The sequence below is a fragment of the Miscanthus floridulus genome, chromosome 19 (genome assembly GCF_019320115.1).
Source record: "Miscanthus floridulus cultivar M001 chromosome 19, ASM1932011v1, whole genome shotgun sequence".
In the NCBI taxonomy this organism is placed as follows: domain Eukaryota; kingdom Viridiplantae; phylum Streptophyta; class Magnoliopsida; order Poales; family Poaceae; genus Miscanthus; species Miscanthus floridulus.
In genome coordinates, this window is record NC_089598.1 from 21,360,747 (window position 1) to 21,378,134 (window position 17,388).

General features: G+C 45.3%; 2 protein-coding genes across 3 annotated transcripts; one reads left to right on the forward strand and one right to left on the reverse strand.

The window, feature by feature from the left end:
* Window positions 1-550: 550 nt before the first annotated feature.
* Window positions 551-6,450, forward strand: LOC136527706 (peroxisomal acyl-coenzyme A oxidase 1-like). 2 transcript variants are annotated; one of them, XM_066520515.1, is made up of 14 exons: window positions 554-882; window positions 1,742-1,850; window positions 1,960-2,021; window positions 2,334-2,543; window positions 2,688-2,775; window positions 2,854-3,016; window positions 3,115-3,313; window positions 3,903-4,100; window positions 4,482-4,613; window positions 4,801-4,921; window positions 5,046-5,156; window positions 5,258-5,327; window positions 5,537-5,720; window positions 5,806-6,450. In XM_066520515.1, exons 1-14 carry the CDS (start codon window positions 736-738, stop codon window positions 6,013-6,015), a joined length of 2,004 nt encoding a protein of 667 aa, XP_066376612.1. In that variant the 5' UTR covers window positions 554-735; the 3' UTR covers window positions 6,016-6,450. The 2 variants fall into 2 exon arrangements, with proteins under 2 accessions (XP_066376613.1, XP_066376612.1); XM_066520516.1 differs by lacking the exon at window positions 5,806-6,450 and having other exon boundaries at window positions 551-882; window positions 5,550-5,714.
* A 1,570-nt stretch (window positions 6,451-8,020) lies between these two features.
* On the reverse strand, window positions 8,021-9,909 carry LOC136527973 (anthocyanidin 3-O-glucosyltransferase 6-like). The gene has a single exon (XM_066520843.1). The coding sequence runs from the start codon at window positions 9,818-9,820 to the stop codon at window positions 8,306-8,308; it is 1,515 nt and encodes a 504-aa protein (XP_066376940.1). The 5' UTR covers window positions 9,821-9,909; the 3' UTR covers window positions 8,021-8,305.
* Window positions 9,910-17,388: the final 7,479 nt, after the last annotated feature.

Below are 17,388 nucleotides of genomic sequence, written 5' to 3' on the forward strand. Positions count from 1 at the left end.
GGGAAAGCTAGAGCAGAAATCGCCGGTCGACCGCCCAAGGAGAGCGGCGCGTCGCCTGGAAGAAGCCAAAACGAAATGGAAGAGGAGGCGACGGACGCCACAAAATCAAGCGCGACTCAAAAAAAATCAAACTGTAGCGCTGATATCCAGGGTCCCTAGGTCAGAGAAACAAAACAGACTAGCAGCGCGTGGGACATCGAACTACCAGCAGCGCGCGGGACGGATCCGACGGCCAGAAAATCCATATGCTAAAAAAACAACAAACGCACATGTTCTATAGCATTCATTTTGAGAAAACCCGAGGCCTTGTTTAGATGCCAAAAAATTTGGCAAAATGTACTGTAGCGGTTTTCGTTGTTATTTGGCAATTAGTGTCCAATCATAATCTAATTAGGTTTAAAAGATTCGTCTTGTGAATTTTATCTAAACTGTGTAATTAGTTTTATTTTTTATTTATATTTAATGCTTCATGTATGCGTCTAAAAATTCGATGTGACAAAAAAATCTTGAAAAATTTGACAAAATTTTGGGGAGGCTTGAGCAGCAGTAGTCCCCGTCTTCCACATCGCGCTTCTCGCCCACCTACCTTTATTTATCAAGCAGCCAAATCGAGCGAGGCGACGGGGACGAGTAGTAGTTGAGGAGTTGGAGCAGTCCTGCTGGCCGTCTGAGGTCTTTCCCCGCCAGGCATCGCAGAGCTTCAGCTTTGGGTCTTTGACCTCGACAGAGATCGCCATGGACGCAGCGGCGGAGGTGGACCACCTCGCGGGCGAGAGGGCCGCCGCGCGCTTCGACGTCGAGGCGATGAAGGTTGCGTGGGCTGGCTCGCGACACGCCGTCGAAGTCGGCGACCGCATGGCCCGACTCGTCGCGTCCGACCCTGTAAGTGATTGCCTCCTTGATCCCCTTCTCCTCCCCCGATCCCCAATTCCACCTCCTTCGCATAGATCAGAATCAGATGCGCCTCCCCTCCCCTTCCCTTCCCATGGGTTGCTTGCGGCATCTGTCTACCTGTTCACCTGCCCTTCCCCAACTTCTCAGCTTCATTCGCTAGTTGACTTCCACATAATCCATGCTTTCCCTTTTCCGCTCCCCGCGCCCCGCCCCCCCCCCCCCCCCCCCCCCCCCCCCCCCCGGATTAATCCCAATCTCCTTTTCTTCTCTTCGTATAAAACAGCAACACCGTGCATCTGATTTCCTGTAATCTCTCTATGCAAGGTAGAAAAACTAACAAGTAAATGGATTTCGCAAACCATGGTTTACCAGCTCAATTCAGCTTTGACCGTTTCACCTCACCACCTTTTTCCTTAAATTATTCGGATTTAGAATATTCTTAGCTCCACTGCTGACTACCAATTTTCTCAGTGTTTCCCTGTGACCTCACGATGCTGACTCAAACCGATAAACTTTTGTTTTATAATAAAGTACAAACAGTAACCACGTTTTGACTTATTCTAGCATACATGATTGCTTTCCGGTTCCGAACTGGATACTCTTATCCTTGTGAGAAATTGTAATATTGTTGTTTTCTGTTTTAAAAAAGCAACACTAAGATTGTAACCGTCATTCTTTCTGTTTCCCTTGTTCCTATCCTAAAGGTTGTTTTTAATGTAAAAAGGCTAGCATTGAACCAAATAAACACCCAACCTTTGGTTATCAAGACAAGATATTGCATCAGTTTACAGTAGTTAAATTCTCTTTTGGAGAAGTTCGCTTACAATTCCACCTGCATAATACATAGGTCTTCCGCAAGGATAACAGGACCATGCTCTCCAGGAAGGACTTGTTTAAGGACACTCTAAGAAAGGCAGCCCACGCATGGAAGCGTATTGTCGAACTACGACTTACAGGTACCAAGTCGCACAGATTCCAATACCAACCAAAGAATTATCAAGCCATTTTTCTACATACAACAGTTTAACTGATGCTCTACTGTGTTATATTGCTGTGGATTGATAGAGGAGGAAGCAGGTATGCTGAGGCTATACGTAGATCAGCCTGGTTATGTTGATCTGCATTGGGTATGACTATCAACTTTTATTGCATCAGTATACATACTTATCATACCACGACGAATCCTTGTTGACCCTGCTGTGTGCTGATGTCTTCTGGAGTTAATACTGCTGGATGCTCAGCATATTGTTCTTGGGTTTCTGTAAAAATTAGTGCTGCTGGATGCTCAGCATATTGTTCTTCGGTTTCTGTAAAAATCAGGGCCTTTCATTTAATAAGAAACAAAAAAAAGATTCCTGCCATTGAATAACAGATAGTTTTTGTATAAGCTTCATCTATATTTTTCACCTACAAGTTACAAAAACTATGCCATCCTGCAGGGCATGTTTGTTCCTGCTATAAAAGGTCAAGGTACTGAGGAGCAGCAGAAGAAGTGGTTGCCTATGGCTTACAAGTTCCAAATAATTGGGTGCTATGCTCAGACTGAACTTGGTCACGGCTCAAACGTTCAGGGCCTTGAAACAACTGCTACATTTGATCCAAAGACTGATGAGTTTGTCATCCACAGTCCAACTCTTACCTCCAGTAAAGTAAAGTCCTGTGGATCAACTGCCTCCATATTGATTTATTAAAAAAACTATTCTTTTTCCTTTCCCTTTTTATGTTACTTTAGCCATTTGTGGCTTGTTTAAGATCTTGTCCACAATTCGTTACATCTATCTTCATGTCGGCAGTGGTGGCCTGGTGGCTTGGGGAAAGCTTCCACGCATGCAGTGGTGTATGCTCGGCTGATAACTGAAGGAAAGGACTATGGTATACATGGTAAGAGTGTTTTGTGTTTAGGTGACATTTAAGTGTTCTCCTAGTCTCCTTTGTTGCTTATACATGTCCTTGTCCCAGGTTTCATTGTTCAACTGCGAAGCTTAGAGGATCACTCCCCGCTTCCTGGTGTTACCCTGGGTGATATTGGTGGAAAATTTGGTAGCGGTGCGTATAACAGTATGGACAATGGTGTTCTGCGATTTGACCATGTGCGCATACCAAGGGATCAAATGTTGATGAGGTTCCTCCATTTGGCTATTATACTTTATTACAGCACTTTATCTGTTCCTTTTTTTTGGCAGCCTAACCATATTCAAACTTGTTTCCTTTTCTTTCTAGGCTTTCACAAGTTACTAGGGAGGGGAAATATGTTAATTCAGATGTCCCAAAGCAGCTGCTTTATGGGACAATGGTTTTTGTTCGTCAGACAATAGTCGCGGATGCTTCTAAGGCTTTGTCCCGTGCTGTTTGCATTGCTGTACGATACAGCGCCATCCGAAAGCAGTTTGGCTCTCAAGATGGTGGCCCTGAGACTAAGGTATTCTAAATTTCTAATACTGAGCCTTTTGTATTGCCATTTATTCATCTTCTCTTTTAATCTCTCAATGTATTTCTGAATACGCTATTCTGCTCAACTCAACTGGACTAGTGGAAATGGAAAATAAATAATAAATGCGATATATGCACCAGGCAGGCATCAAAGCAATCGGACACCATCTGGCTGCTAGTAATAAATTGCTGACTGTTGACACCATATCATTATAGATATGCTCATAGTTATCTCAAGTACCAGTAGCAGTATCGTAACAATAAGCAGCTCAGCTGTTGCTGATTGATTTTCACTTTTATGTTGCAACTTTGTGGATAAACTATCCATAGTGCCTCTTAAAGTTTCCAATGTTGACTCTGTAGTTGTTCAGTATATGCTGTGGATTCTTCATAAAATAACATGCCTGTGAAGCATTCATGATACAATTATTGTCATTTATTTACATACTTGTGAATGGCTGTGCGATAACCATTTTTTGAATCAACTTCCCAGTGGTACTGCCTGTGCTTAACATGGATAATTTCTGCATCTTTTGGTTACCAACAAAAGGTGGCTAACGTATTCAAACTGGTTACAGGTCCTTGATTACAAGACTCAACAAAGCAGACTCTTTCCATTGCTGGCTTCAGCATATGCATTTAGATTCGTGGGTGACTGGCTCAAGTGGCTATACATGGATGTCACTCAGAAACTGGAAGCTAAAGACTACTCAACACTGCAAGAAGCCCATGCCTGTACTGCTGGTTTGAAGGCTGTGACGACATCTGCAACAGCTGTACGTATAATTAATTAATTTCAGTATCGCCTTTTCTTATTTTTACAGGTTGTACATGATGGGGGGTATTTTGATTTGCTCTCTTTGGCTAAGTGGTTTGTAGAAGTCTTCACACTACTAAATGGGCGAATATTGCCTTCATCACTTCATCTTTCATAGGTATTTGTAGTTCATAAGCTTGGGCCATTTACCCAGACTGTCACTAGATGCTAATTTTCTGTTGACCCTAATGTTTTCCTGAAGCTCAACTCCATTTCTTAATGGAGGAAATTCTGGTCTGATTATCAAGCCATATGCATGTTGTGATGGTTTAGTCAGTATGTATAATGAAGGACTTTTGGCAAATCATTGTTCTTATGGCGAGTCCTGTCTTTTGTGCAGGATGCCATTGAAGAATGCAGAAAGCTCTGTGGTGGACATGGTTACTTGAACAGCAGTGGGCTTCCTGAATTGTTTGCTGTCTATGTTCCTGCTTGCACTTATGAAGGAGACAATATTGTTCTGCTTTTGCAGGTTTGTATGTTTCTGATGATATTAGCCAATAATCATAGTTTTGGCTACTGTTACTTGTTGAGTATGTGTGCCATGATAGATTGTGTTCCACATTAGTTAAAGAAAAAGACAGAAGCTGTTTTTGCTTTTCCTCTACTCCATTTTGGACAATGGTACAGTGATAGGCAACCTTTGGGGGTACCTGCAGGTTGCAAGGATTCTAATGAAGACTGTATCTCAATTGGCATCTGGAAAACAACCTGTTGGTACAATGGCTTACATGGGCAATGTACAATATCTGATGCAATGCAAATGTGCTGTTAACACAGGTACTTATTTAGGCTGGCTCATTATATTATCTCGTTCTCAGTTATATTTGATATTTGTTCCAGGCCTCTTGAGGATAATGCCTGTATTGATGATGGTAATCATTCATGTTTGGTGACTCAACAGCCGAAGACTGGCTTAACCCTGTTGCCATACAAGAGGCGTTTGAAACCAGGGCTCTCAGGATGGCAGTAAACTGTGCCCAGAACATAGGCCAAGCAGCAAGCCAAGAAGAAGGTAGTATTTATAACCAGCCAATACCACATTCTGTTTTCGTTTTCCAAATTGTAGTTGCTAAATTGGAACTACTGTACTAACGATGATGGCATGCCTTGCAGGTTTCTATGAGCGGTCCCCAGATTTGCTAGAGGCTGCAGTAGCTCACATCCAGTTGATCATTGTAACCAAGTGAGTATTAATTCAATGTTGTTTATGAAGCGTATGCTGTTCCTTACCGGAAGGTCCCGGGTTCGAGTCGCGGTCTCCTCGCATTGCACAGGCGAGGGTAAGGCTTGCTACTGACACCCTTCCCCAGACCCCGCACAGAGCGGGAGCTCTCTGCACTGGGTACGCCTTTTTTTTTATCTTTTATTCTTCTACTTGTGTTATACTGCTAGGTTCATTGCAAAGGTACAGCAGGACATTCCTGGACATGGAGTGAAGGAACAGCTCCAGAACCTTTGCAATGTTTATGCCCTCTACATTCTTCACAAGCACCTGGGCGACTTCCTGGCAACTGGGTGCATCACACCGAAGCAGGGAGCCTTGGCAAATGAGCAGCTGGGCAAGCTTTACGCACAGGTATGCTGGTGTTTGTTTGTCTTCTAGTGGCAGTATTGCTGTATGATATGAAGTGTAAGTTGGTGCTGGACATGATCTCTGACAGGTGCGTCCAAATGCTGTTGCGCTGGTGGATGCATTCAACTACACAGACCACTACCTGGGATCGGTGCTGGGGCGGTATGACGGGAATGTGTACCCGGCACTGTATGAGGAGGCGTGGAAGGACCCTTTGAATGAGACGGTGGTGCCTGAGGGGTACCATGAGTACCTCCGCCCCTTGCTCAAGCAGCAGCTCAAGCTCTCCAGGCTCTGATCTGTTTGGCAACCCCTGGAATTCTCCATGGCGGTCGCCTTCTCAGAGAATCCGACACGGTGAACCCCACGCCGAATGAAAGAGTGAAATAAACTACTAACGATTCCTGTTAAAGCCAAGGAAGAGGTAGATAAATATAAATGTATTCTGTGGTGAGGATCATATAAGAAGCACGTTCAATTAATAAAGAAAGAGCGAGAGGTTGAGCATCTCTCTGCTGTTGCTCAAGTGTTGTACGTACTACTACGTAGTGCAAGCAGTAGAATGAATATGTACAAGTGCATGTATGGTGAGTTGAAGTTTCATTTATTTGCTAAAAATGTATCAGGAAACAGTGGCTTGATTTGCTTAATGCCCAAAATGAAAGCCAGTTTCCAAACACAAAAGTAAAGGCATTTTGCGCCTAAAAATTGAAAAGAATGTTTTTGGTACAAGATCACAAATTGTGGCGGATGTAGACTGTAGTGTGATTGTGAGATACATTTAACTGTAGACCAAATTGGTTTTCCTGTATGACTGTAGCTGTGCTTGTAGAAGCAAGAATCAGGTTAACGAAGTTAAATCAACATTGTATTTTTTTTTCCGGCATGGTTTTCCTTTTATGATTTCCTGGCAACTTATCAAATATAAGGTGAGTTCTGTTATTTTCAGGTCATGACTAAAAGCTGAAAACATTTACTGTAATATCTGATGTACTCACCCTTATGATATAGGAGTAACTGTTATTTTCAGGTCATGTCTAAAAGCTGAAAACATCTACTGTAATATCTGATCCGTCAGGAGCAAGGGGCATAGTAAACAGTAGGCAGTAACATCTATTGGTGATATCACTAGACAGATTAAGGTGGCAACTACAACCAATGTTAGTGTACAAAATCGTTCAAGCATTATCTGCACATAATTCTTTCAACAATGTATAGTTCTGAAACCTGTTACTGGGTTTTCTTTTTTTTTGGAGGAAAGCAGGAGCGGCGCACCCCTACTGAGGGTTACTGGGTTTTCTCAAGCTACCAGAACAAAAGAAAATACATCCGATTGTATCCGAAGCGGGCAATTCGGAAGCTTTCTGAAGGAGTTCTTGTGATGCTGTTGTCTGAAGTCCTGATCTCATATTCCTGTATGGTCCATCAGCATATGGGTGCCACAACTTCAAAGTCGCTTGAATTCACAAGGGAGCAAGGGAAAACGTAGCAAGGCACTAAGCAGGGTGCATTGGTGTTGCAACAGCTCAGAGTAAGACACTCGGAAACAATACATATTTATTGGTTGACAAGTGGAAGAAATCGAAATTGCTGGCCTGATCAAAGTATCGGTACAACTGATTTTTTTAACTGATGAGTAAACCTTAATATCTATGGATCTACCTCTTCTGATCTATAGCTTGTTTCAGATTAGTCCTAACTCCCTGACAAATAAAAAAGGTAAATCATTTTTTCTCAAAAACTTGCCGGTTCTGGTGCACCACGCACATGACTAGGATAAGAGCCCCAAACCCAAAGGTACTTTATGCAGCGTTGCAATTTGCAGCAGCTGAAAACTCAGTTGAGCACGCATCATCAATTCATCATCATCGTGAGAAGGCAGATCGATGGCAACATGTGTCAGCCGCCCGCAGGAGCCGGCCCGCACGCACGGCGTGATGGCGAACAAGTTCTCTACGTGATGGAACACGGACCGGCCATACACACCAGTGAAGCTCCACTGTGAGTTATCAGCTCTGTTTCTAATTGTCGTAGTAACTGAACTTTGTCCAACTTGTATATCCTGTAAGAGCAAAGTGATCAAGTGAACAAGCAATGAGCACCCCTTCCCCCAAGTATTTGTGGCTGGTAGTGCAGAGCATACGCTCCAACGAATTGTGTTCCCAGGGTCTCTGAAATAATGTTGTCGTTCATCACTGCCAGTTTGGTCTCTTGCAACCACACGTCCACACCAGAGTCACTCTGTGATCTCTGATCATGTCTTGTCTACGGTTCACTGCATTTAGCCCTCTCACATTCCAGTCTAACACAATGCAATTGTTCTCATTCATCATTAAACATGAATACAACATGTTGCGGCCTCGGTTCATTGACCTTGGACCGGAGGAGTACAACTGCGTGCTTTATTTTGAACACTGAATAATGCCGGTTACACACCTCTCTCAGCCAAATGCCTCCTACTAAAGAACCACCCTACGACTCCCCTTTTATTTGGAGCCACTCATGACTAACATTAGCCAGATTGACGACATGTTGAAACCTGGTGACAGTCAAGCCGCATGGCCTGCATCATCATTCAGGATCGGAGGTCACCCATGGCTGGCAGCGCCAAGGGTGGCAGCGGGGTAGTGAACATGTTGAGGAAGCGGCGTTGCTTCCGTTGTTCTTGCTTGGTATTCTCTGTGCTCTCCAATCTCACGCGCTAGCTTTTGCAGCGACGCCTCCGAGGACCCGCCGTCGGCCACGGCTTTCCGGCACAGGGCCTTGGCCTCCGTGGCCTTCTCTCGCGCCTTCCTCCCCTCCTCCGACCCGCCCATCAGGCTCCGGACCACGCGCTCCAGCTCCGCTGCCTCGACGAAGTTGTCGCGCTTCCTGTCCACTTGCATGGCCACGGCGACGCCCATCACGGACACGAGCTCGAACGCGTTCAGGTGCTGCTCCGCGAACAGCGGCCACGGCACCAGCGGCACGCCGTGCCACAGGCTCTCAAAGATGGAGTTCCACCCGCAGTGGGTCACGAAGCCGCCGACGGCAGGGTTGGCGAGGATATCCTTCTGCGGCGCCCACTTGGGCCACACGAGACCCCTGTCCTTCGTCCTCTCCAAGAACCCTTCTGGGAGCAGCTCGTCGAGGTTGGCATCCGTTGGGTACTTGGAGTCGGCGGGTATCGGGCCACGGAGTACCCACAGGAAGCGGTGCCCGCTGTGGTCGAGGGCGTCGGCGATCTCTCGGACCTGAGGCGAGGGGAAGCTACCGCCCATGCTGCCAAAGCAGAGCAGCACGACGGATGCTGGTGGCTGTGCGTCGAGCCACCTCACGCACTCGTGTAGCGGTGGCTGCTCGCCGTCGCCGGGGGGCTTGACAGGCACGACGGGGCCGATCGGGTAGACGGTCGGAGCGCGGCGTCCGGGCACGCAGAGGCCATCGGCGATGGCTGCAAGGATGGACGGCTCCAGCTCGGCCACCGTGTTGACGATGATGCCAGCGGCCTCCATGAAGCGGTTGCCGTGGTACACGAGCCACGCGAAGTTTGGACCCTTGGTCATTATGGGAGTTGGCATGAGACGAGCCGGCACCGGCGGCATCCCGGGCAGATCAACTGCTCCTTCCATCGCCTCGAAATCTCCGGAGATCTCCTCATCCAGCGCCGGCAACCGCAGCAGGAGCGCGAGCATCGACGCGCCGGACGTCAAGTAGACGTACACCGGCAGCGCGAGCTCGCGCGTGACATCGAAGAGGGTGGTGCAGAAGTAGTCCATCACCACCGCGGCTACCGGGGACGACATGCCGGAGACGGCTTCCTTGACGTATGTCCCGTGGAGCTGTATGAAGCGCATCATGAAATCCTCGAGACCCTGCTCAGCGGTGGGGAGCTCCACGGCGGGGAGGTGGACGAAGCGGATGTCGAAGCCGGAGTCTGCTTCCCGCCGGATGATGTCGGCGACGTCGGACATCAGGTTGGCGGACATGGTCATCTGCGTGACGAGCACGGTGAGCGACATGGGGCAGCGGCTTCTGCCGAGCAGCCGCTTGCCGGCTTCGAGCATGGAGGTGAGGTGGCCTGGAACGCATAATGGGATGAGCACGACAGTAGGGTATGCCATTGTGAGTTTTGACTTGTGAGTCCTGTTTATAGTGAAGTATGATATGATGATTATGACTTCAGCGCATGCCGACTTGAGCCCAGGCCAGTCTTTTATAATGGACGCCGGGAGTTCCTCCGGATGTTACGTGGTGTCACATTGTGCACGAATCCTACCAACCAATGAAAAATATACCACCCAGGTAGGTACGCCGGCTAGGTAGGTAGGGTTGGCGCGCTTTGCGGCGCTGGACGCCGGAGGCTTGATGCACGCTTGTGGAGAGCTACGTTCTTTCTTCTTCTTCTCGTTCTTTTTTTAACTGAGTACTACGTTCTTTTGACGTTGCATATATGCAAAGAACGACACACGAAATATATAAAAAAAACACGTTTTTGACTTATCTTCTTTGGCCTGTTCGCTTGCCCTTATGAGCCGCACTATTTCAGCGAACGAACATTGTTTTTCTCTCGCAATAAATTAGCGAACAATACTTTTAGCCATGGCTTTTCAACAAAGCGAACATAGCCTTTATCTTTATCTATATCTATCTATATCCACTAGTAGAGAAACGACTTTTGATCCACTTCAAAATTTGGCTTTAGTCCCGGTATTTTTCGCGCCCGGGACTAGAGAAACCTTTAGTCCCGGTTGGTAGCTCCAACCGGGACTAAAGGTCTCTGCCCAACGGCTACTGCGGCAGGCTTTTGCTGCAGGGGACCTTTAGTCCCGGTTGAAGCTACCAACCAGGACTAAAAGTTAACTTTTACTCCCTAACGCGCCACTGTCGACGAAATATGGTCGGCAGTCTACCTAGGGGTATGTCCAAGGTAGTAGATTATCGACAGACAGATGCGCAAGCTACAAAACAAGATGGTGACATAAGACAGACACGAGATCTTATCCAGGTTCGGCCGCCGTAAAAGCGTAATACCTACGTCCTGCGTCTGATTGTATTGTTGTATGTCAATTAGAGATGTTTTTTAGAGGGGCCCCCTGCCCGCCTTATATAGTCCGGGGGGCAGAGTTACAGATCTAAAAACTAATCCTAGCCAGTTACAATTGCCATAGGTGGCCGGATAAGGATTCCTATTCTAACCGACCAGGATCTTGCTTGTCCTCCAAATCTGCCTTAATTCCTTGCGCGGGACTCCGAACAGATTGGTCGGGCCGCGCGTCGTCTTCTAGTGGGCCAGACCTCCTGATCTGGGCCAACCTAAACCTAGTCGTAAGGGTATAGGGGTTAATACCCTCACAGTTGGTCCCTTCAATAGGGAGTAAAAGTCTACTTCCGGCTGGAGGCTTCGTCCGGGACTAGAAAGGGACCTTTAGTCCCGGTTGCCGTCTTCAACCGGGACTAAAGATCCCCTCCTATATACCCCTTCTTCCTCTCCGAGCCTGAGCCACTTCGAGCTCAGTGTTCTTGCTTCATTGCCGGCCTCTCTTCTTCCTCATCGCCGGCCTCTCTTCTTCGAGCTCAGTGTTCTTACTTCGAGCTCAGTGTTCCTGACATTATGTTTCAATATTTATAAGAAAAAATAAAAAACTTTAGGTCACATAATTTTTCTGTGTGCAATAAAGCAAAAGTAAATCCATATTTTTTAAAACAATTTTATGTCTTGTATTTAATTTACTGTGCAATTAACAAGACTTTAACATTTTATAGAAAGAAATATATAAAAAAACAAATGGAGCTTGAAACGGGCGAGAAGTGAAACTGCAGCCCAACTTTAGTCCCGGGTAGATCTACCACCCGGACTAAAGGTGGGCTGCATTTTTTGCGGCCCGCCAAAATACACCTTTAGTCCCGGCTCGTAATACCAGCAGGGACTAAAGGTCTTTTCGTCCCGGACGTTTATAGGAGCCGGGACTAAAGGTCCCTCTCCTATATAAGGCGACTGTTTCTTCTTCCTCCTCACTCTTCGTCTTCGTCGCCCATCGCCACTGCCGCCGCCGCCGCCCTCGTCACCGTCGCCCGTGGCCACCTCATCGTCCTCGACTGCGCGTGCGCCTCTTCGACGCCCATGACTCCCTCTGCGCCGCCGCCTCCGGGGACGGCTCAGTGCGCCTCTTCGACGCCGCGCGGCTCCCGCAGCTGCAGAACCCCGTGCGCCTCCTCCGTGAGCATGCGCGGGAGGTGCACGGCCTCGACTGGAACCCCAACGCCGGTCGCCCCGCACGCCACCAACACCGTCGGCCTCGACTGGAACCCCAACGCCGGCCGCCCCAACGTCGGCCACCCCGCGTGCCACCAACGCCGCTGGCCCCAACGTACGCGTGCCACCTTTAGCAGCGTAGAATACGTATTCGAAAACCTATTCGAAAACCAAAACGAATCGTCAATTGAAAATATAAACAAAAAAAAAGAAAACCTTTAGTCCCGGTTGGTAATACCAACCGGGACTAAAGGACCGGCCCACGTGGCCAGACCGGGAGGCCTCTTTAGCCCCGATTGATATTACCGACCGGGACTAAAGGTGGGCGAGAAACCGGGACTAAAGGAGGGGCCCTTTAGCCCCGGATTCGTGCTCCTGGTTGGGAAACCGGGACTGAAGGGGTTTTCTAACCGGGAGTACAGCTTGTTTCTGTACTAGTGATCTAATATTAAAAAGACAAAAAAAAATTTTACTTATTTTTTTTCTGGCCACGCAATCGCTAACGTAGATAAATAAGATGCTAGCTAATACAGGCTAAAATACCACCCGTAATAAAAGTAACCCACTATTTTATTCTCTTGTGTGTAGCTTTGTGCCTCTCCATGTGCCTAATTTTTAAGTATAATTCAATATAATGGTCTGGTACCTTTAGCACCGCGGCTGGCCATAGAAGGCAAAGAAGGAAGAAAAAGTTCTTAAGGGGTGATTGGTTTCTACCGGCGTTGCTAAAATTTCTGTCACATCGAATATTTAGACATATGTATGGAGTATTAAATATAGACTAATTACAAAACTAATTACACAACTTACGACTAATTTGCGAGACAAATCTTTTAAGCCTAATTAGTCCATAATTTGACAACATGGTGCTACAGTAAACATGTGCTAATGATAGATTAATTAGGCTTAAAAAAACATCTCACAAATTAGCCTCTATCTATGTAATTGGTTTTATAATTAATCTATATTTAATGCTCTTTATCAGTATCTAAACATTCGATGTAACATGAATTTTAGGAGCGACTAAAGAACCAAACACCCCCTTAGCTCGCCTGAGATTCCCACAAGATCTGGCCAGGTTTTATATCGTGTAGCACTGCCTCTCTCTCTAGTGGTGGAGCCAGAAGTTTAGTGGAGCCTAGGCGAGACATAACGACATACTAATATTGACAAGATAAGAAAAAATAGCACACATAATTATATAATAATATTTTTAAATTTTATACTAAAATAATCTTTTAGAAGACAAGTTCATTGTGGCTCGGAGAATGAAAATTAAAGACAAATTTAAGTGAACCATTGTAGTAGATCATCCATTCAATTTAACCCCTACATATTAGAGATTTGAAGCTAAGCCTCCTCCCCTATGATATTTGCAATTTTTGTGGTAAAATGGGAACTTCGAAGCCTAGGGTGGTGGTGTGGTTGCAACCTGTTGAGAGTACGTGGTGATGTCCCACAGACCACAGTGGTGTCGCCTCGGGCCTCGGTACACAAAAAAAAATCATTGTTTACGGTTGAAAACACTGTTTATGCTAAAATTTTGTGGAAGAAAAATACTGTTCCGAATGAAAAAAAAAAGAAGTGGATCAAAGCCGGATTCAAGGTCAGCCAAACATGGCCCCGGTCTTCCTCCCCTCATTATTATTAGCCTCTCGTGTTGCTGCCTGTCCTAGCCAGCACCCTTCTGGTCCAAATCCTGCCTTATATTTGTGTACTCTCTCCGTCCATAAAAGGACGTAATTTTATGAGAACCGTGCTAGCCAAACTAGCTTAAGTTTAACGAAATTTATATTAAATAGTATTAACACTAGCAAACATGTTCATGCACTGCAACGGGAAGCGTTGCAACGGAGTGTACAACTTCCATAGTCTATTCTAATACGTTTGGGGATCAGATTCTAGACCATGGTTGGACGCACACTATTCTAACTCATATATAAGCACATGCAGTGAGGTTGAGTCACAAACGGGATAGACTCTTATCTCTAATTCAGCTAGAACTCTTATACCATTAGTATTATTAAAATCAACCAAAACTCTTATGCTAAAGAGTTGAGGAACATATGGATCGATAGAGTGTGAATTACTAAAATCTAGAGGAAGAATGTTTCCTTCTTTAATATTTCCTTGCGTTGTATAACATAACATACAGCTTGGGTCATCTATTCTAATACATTTGGAAATCAGATTCTATACCGTGAGGGCACACACTATTCTAACTTATTGTTGTCGTTGAAGAAAACTCCAAGCCAACACACCAGCACAGCCTTAGACATCCAAAGAGGTTGTAGATCAACCTGCAACGCAGCAAAAACATAGCGTAATCGATCAAACCGATCTAGAAACTAATGAGGCCGATGTAGAGCCCGTTCTTGGCTGAAAACGCTCCCGAACTACTCCCGGGAAGACCCGTCAGGGAGGAGCACGTGGAGGATCTCTTAGGACCAGCAAGGCCACCTACGATGCCGACAAATTTCGTCATGAGACATGCCGAACAACAAGAGGGGTTGAGAGAGGAGAATTAGGGCAAAAGGAGTTGATATGTTGTGTTTTTGACGATTGGATAGATGGGAACTCAATCGGCCATGATTCTCTCATATATATAGAGGGGGTGGTCTTATCCTAGTAGAAAATATCTCCAAGACGCATTCTCCAAGTTTCCCACATCAAAAAAAATACCAAAAACCGTTTTTAGGAAGTCTCCTACTCGGTTTCTAGGACGAGTCGGCTTAGCCGACAGGGGAAGTCGGCTAAGCCGACTTTTGCGGGTTGGCTCAGCCCCTGTGGGCTGAATGAAGGGGCAGTCGGCTTAGCCGACTTAGGGTGTCAGCTAAGCTGACTGGGGGGGTTGAGCTGGCCAAGCTGACTTGGCAAGCCGGCTAAGCCAACTAGCTTGGCTCACTGGTGGCTCGCTGTCTTCTCCGTGCGTTTCGTTCGTTATTTTACCGCGCTACTTGACCCCAAATATGTCAAGATATTTATAACTTATTCATGGTGCCCAAAACCATCTTGGGACATTTTTGAGTGTCAACATATGCCCTCTGTTTTTAGGTGAATGATGCATGAACCTGAAAACACTTGATTAATCAAACATAATAAAACCAAACAGCGACAATACCCATCTCATCAACTGCTCAGTGACTAAGGGTGATACATGTATCGGCCATTGTTTGGAGAGCACTTAGGCTTCTTGCCAAACACTTGGAAAATACTTTTTTCAAGTACCTCCCATTGAATGCTCTTGTGAGACGTTCACCTTGCAATGTCTCTAGTAGATAAGAATTACCGAATATGACTTTGATCACTCTGTAAGGACCATTCCAATTTGGTGACCACTTGCCAAACAGATTGCTCTTCGATCCAATTGATAGTATGGTTTTTCACACTAATTCTCCCACTTGGAAAGATTTGTTCTTGACTTTCTTGTTGTATGCTTTGGCAACTCGACATTTGTCTTTCTCTATTTTCTTAAGAGCTTTTAATCTAACATTGGTCACTTCATCGATATTATCCATCATCAAATCATGATACATAACAACAATTAGATCATTTTGTTTAGCAAGCCTATATGCATCCAAATTCACCTCGACGGGTAACAAGGCCGCTTTACCATATACTAACTCAAAAGGAGTAACCTTTGTAGCACCATGCCTTGAAATGCGATGTGCCCATAGAGCTTCAGACAAAACTTCACGCCACCTCCTTGGATTCTCCTCAATCTTGTTTTTAATAAGCTTTATCAAAGTCTTATTACTAGACTCAGCTTGGCCATTAGCTTGAGCATAGTATAAAGATGAATTGAGCAACTTGATCTTATATAATTCGACAAATTCCCTCATCTCCTTAGACACAAATGATGTCCCTTGATCTATAGTTAATGTTTGAGGGATGCTGAATCTATGGATGATATGCTCAGTGATGAACTCAATTACCTCCTTGTGTGTCATATTCTTCAAAGGAACTATCTCGGTCCACTTAGTAAAGTAATCCATAGCAACCAACACAAATCGGTGTCCCTTTGAAGATGGGGGGTGAATTTGACCAATGAAGTCTAGCCCCCAACCATGAAAATCCCATGGTTTAATAATAGGATGAAGCATAGCAGCAGGCACAAGCTGAATATTTCCAAACTTCTGGCACTCTTCGCAACCCTTGTAGTAACGAAAACAATCGGCCAACATAGTAGGCCAATAGAATCTAGCTCTATGTAATAACCACTTCATCTTTGGGGCCGATTGATGCGTATCACAAATGCCTTCATGGACTTCTCCCATAGCCACTCTTGCCTGATCTGATCCCAAGCACTTAAGCAGCAAGTCTTTGGCGGTTTTTCGATAGAGTTTATCATTATGCAACACATATTTGAAAGCACTCTGTCGAACACTTTTATCAATCTTAGCACTTGGATCACGTAGATATCTCAACAAGGGAGCCCTCTAGTCTTCTAAATCGGCCCTAACATCACTAGAGATCATGTCGGGCCGATTTGGGAGCTTCTCGGGTAAATTGATCGGGCTGGTGACAGGGGAGTCGGCTGAGCCAACTAGGGTAGTTAGCTTAGCTGACTTGGAGGTGTCGGTTTGGCCGACTAAGGCAATCGGCTTAGCTGACTTGGCCATAGCAGAAGAGGAGTCAGTTGAGCCAACTTGGTCAGTCGGCTTAGTCGACTGGTATGCACCTATATGGGAAAAATTCAAATTTTTATGCATCGGCTGTTCTTGAATATGAAAATTACACCCACCGACGTCATAGCTAAATGTTTGTTGAGCTAACACATTAGCCTTTTGATTTTCATGCCTTCGAATATGCCAAATTTGGAATTCAGCAAAATAGTCAATAACATCGAGGCAAGCATCAAGAGAAGCTCTTAGTGACCCTTCTAAACATTAAAATTCACTAGCACCTTGCTGTACCACTAGCAAGGAATCACCATAGGCTTCAACATGTTTTATTTCCATGGACCGTAACATGATCAATCCGAACAATAAAGCCTCATATTCTATTTGATTGTTAGTACAAGAGAAATCTAATCGGCTTAACATCCCAATTTCAGCGCCATTGAGAGAAACAAGAATAACACCAACACCTTGGCCATCTTTACAAACTGATACATCAAAGTATAATTTCCATGGAGTAAAAGTAAGGTAATTGACTTCATCATCTGAATCAATACCATGCTCAACAATAAAATTAGTAAGAACTTGACCTTTCAATGGTTCAAAAGTCAAGTCATATTCAATTGGTATGTATGCCCATTTGCCTATCCTTCTACAAAGAATTGACTGATATAACATGTGCTTTATCACATCAGCCTGGCAAGCAACAACACATGTACTAGACAAAAGATAATGTCTCATCTTAGCACAAGCAAAGTACAGTGATAAGCATAATTTCTCTATATTGGCATACCTTGTTTCGGGATCAAGAAGACGG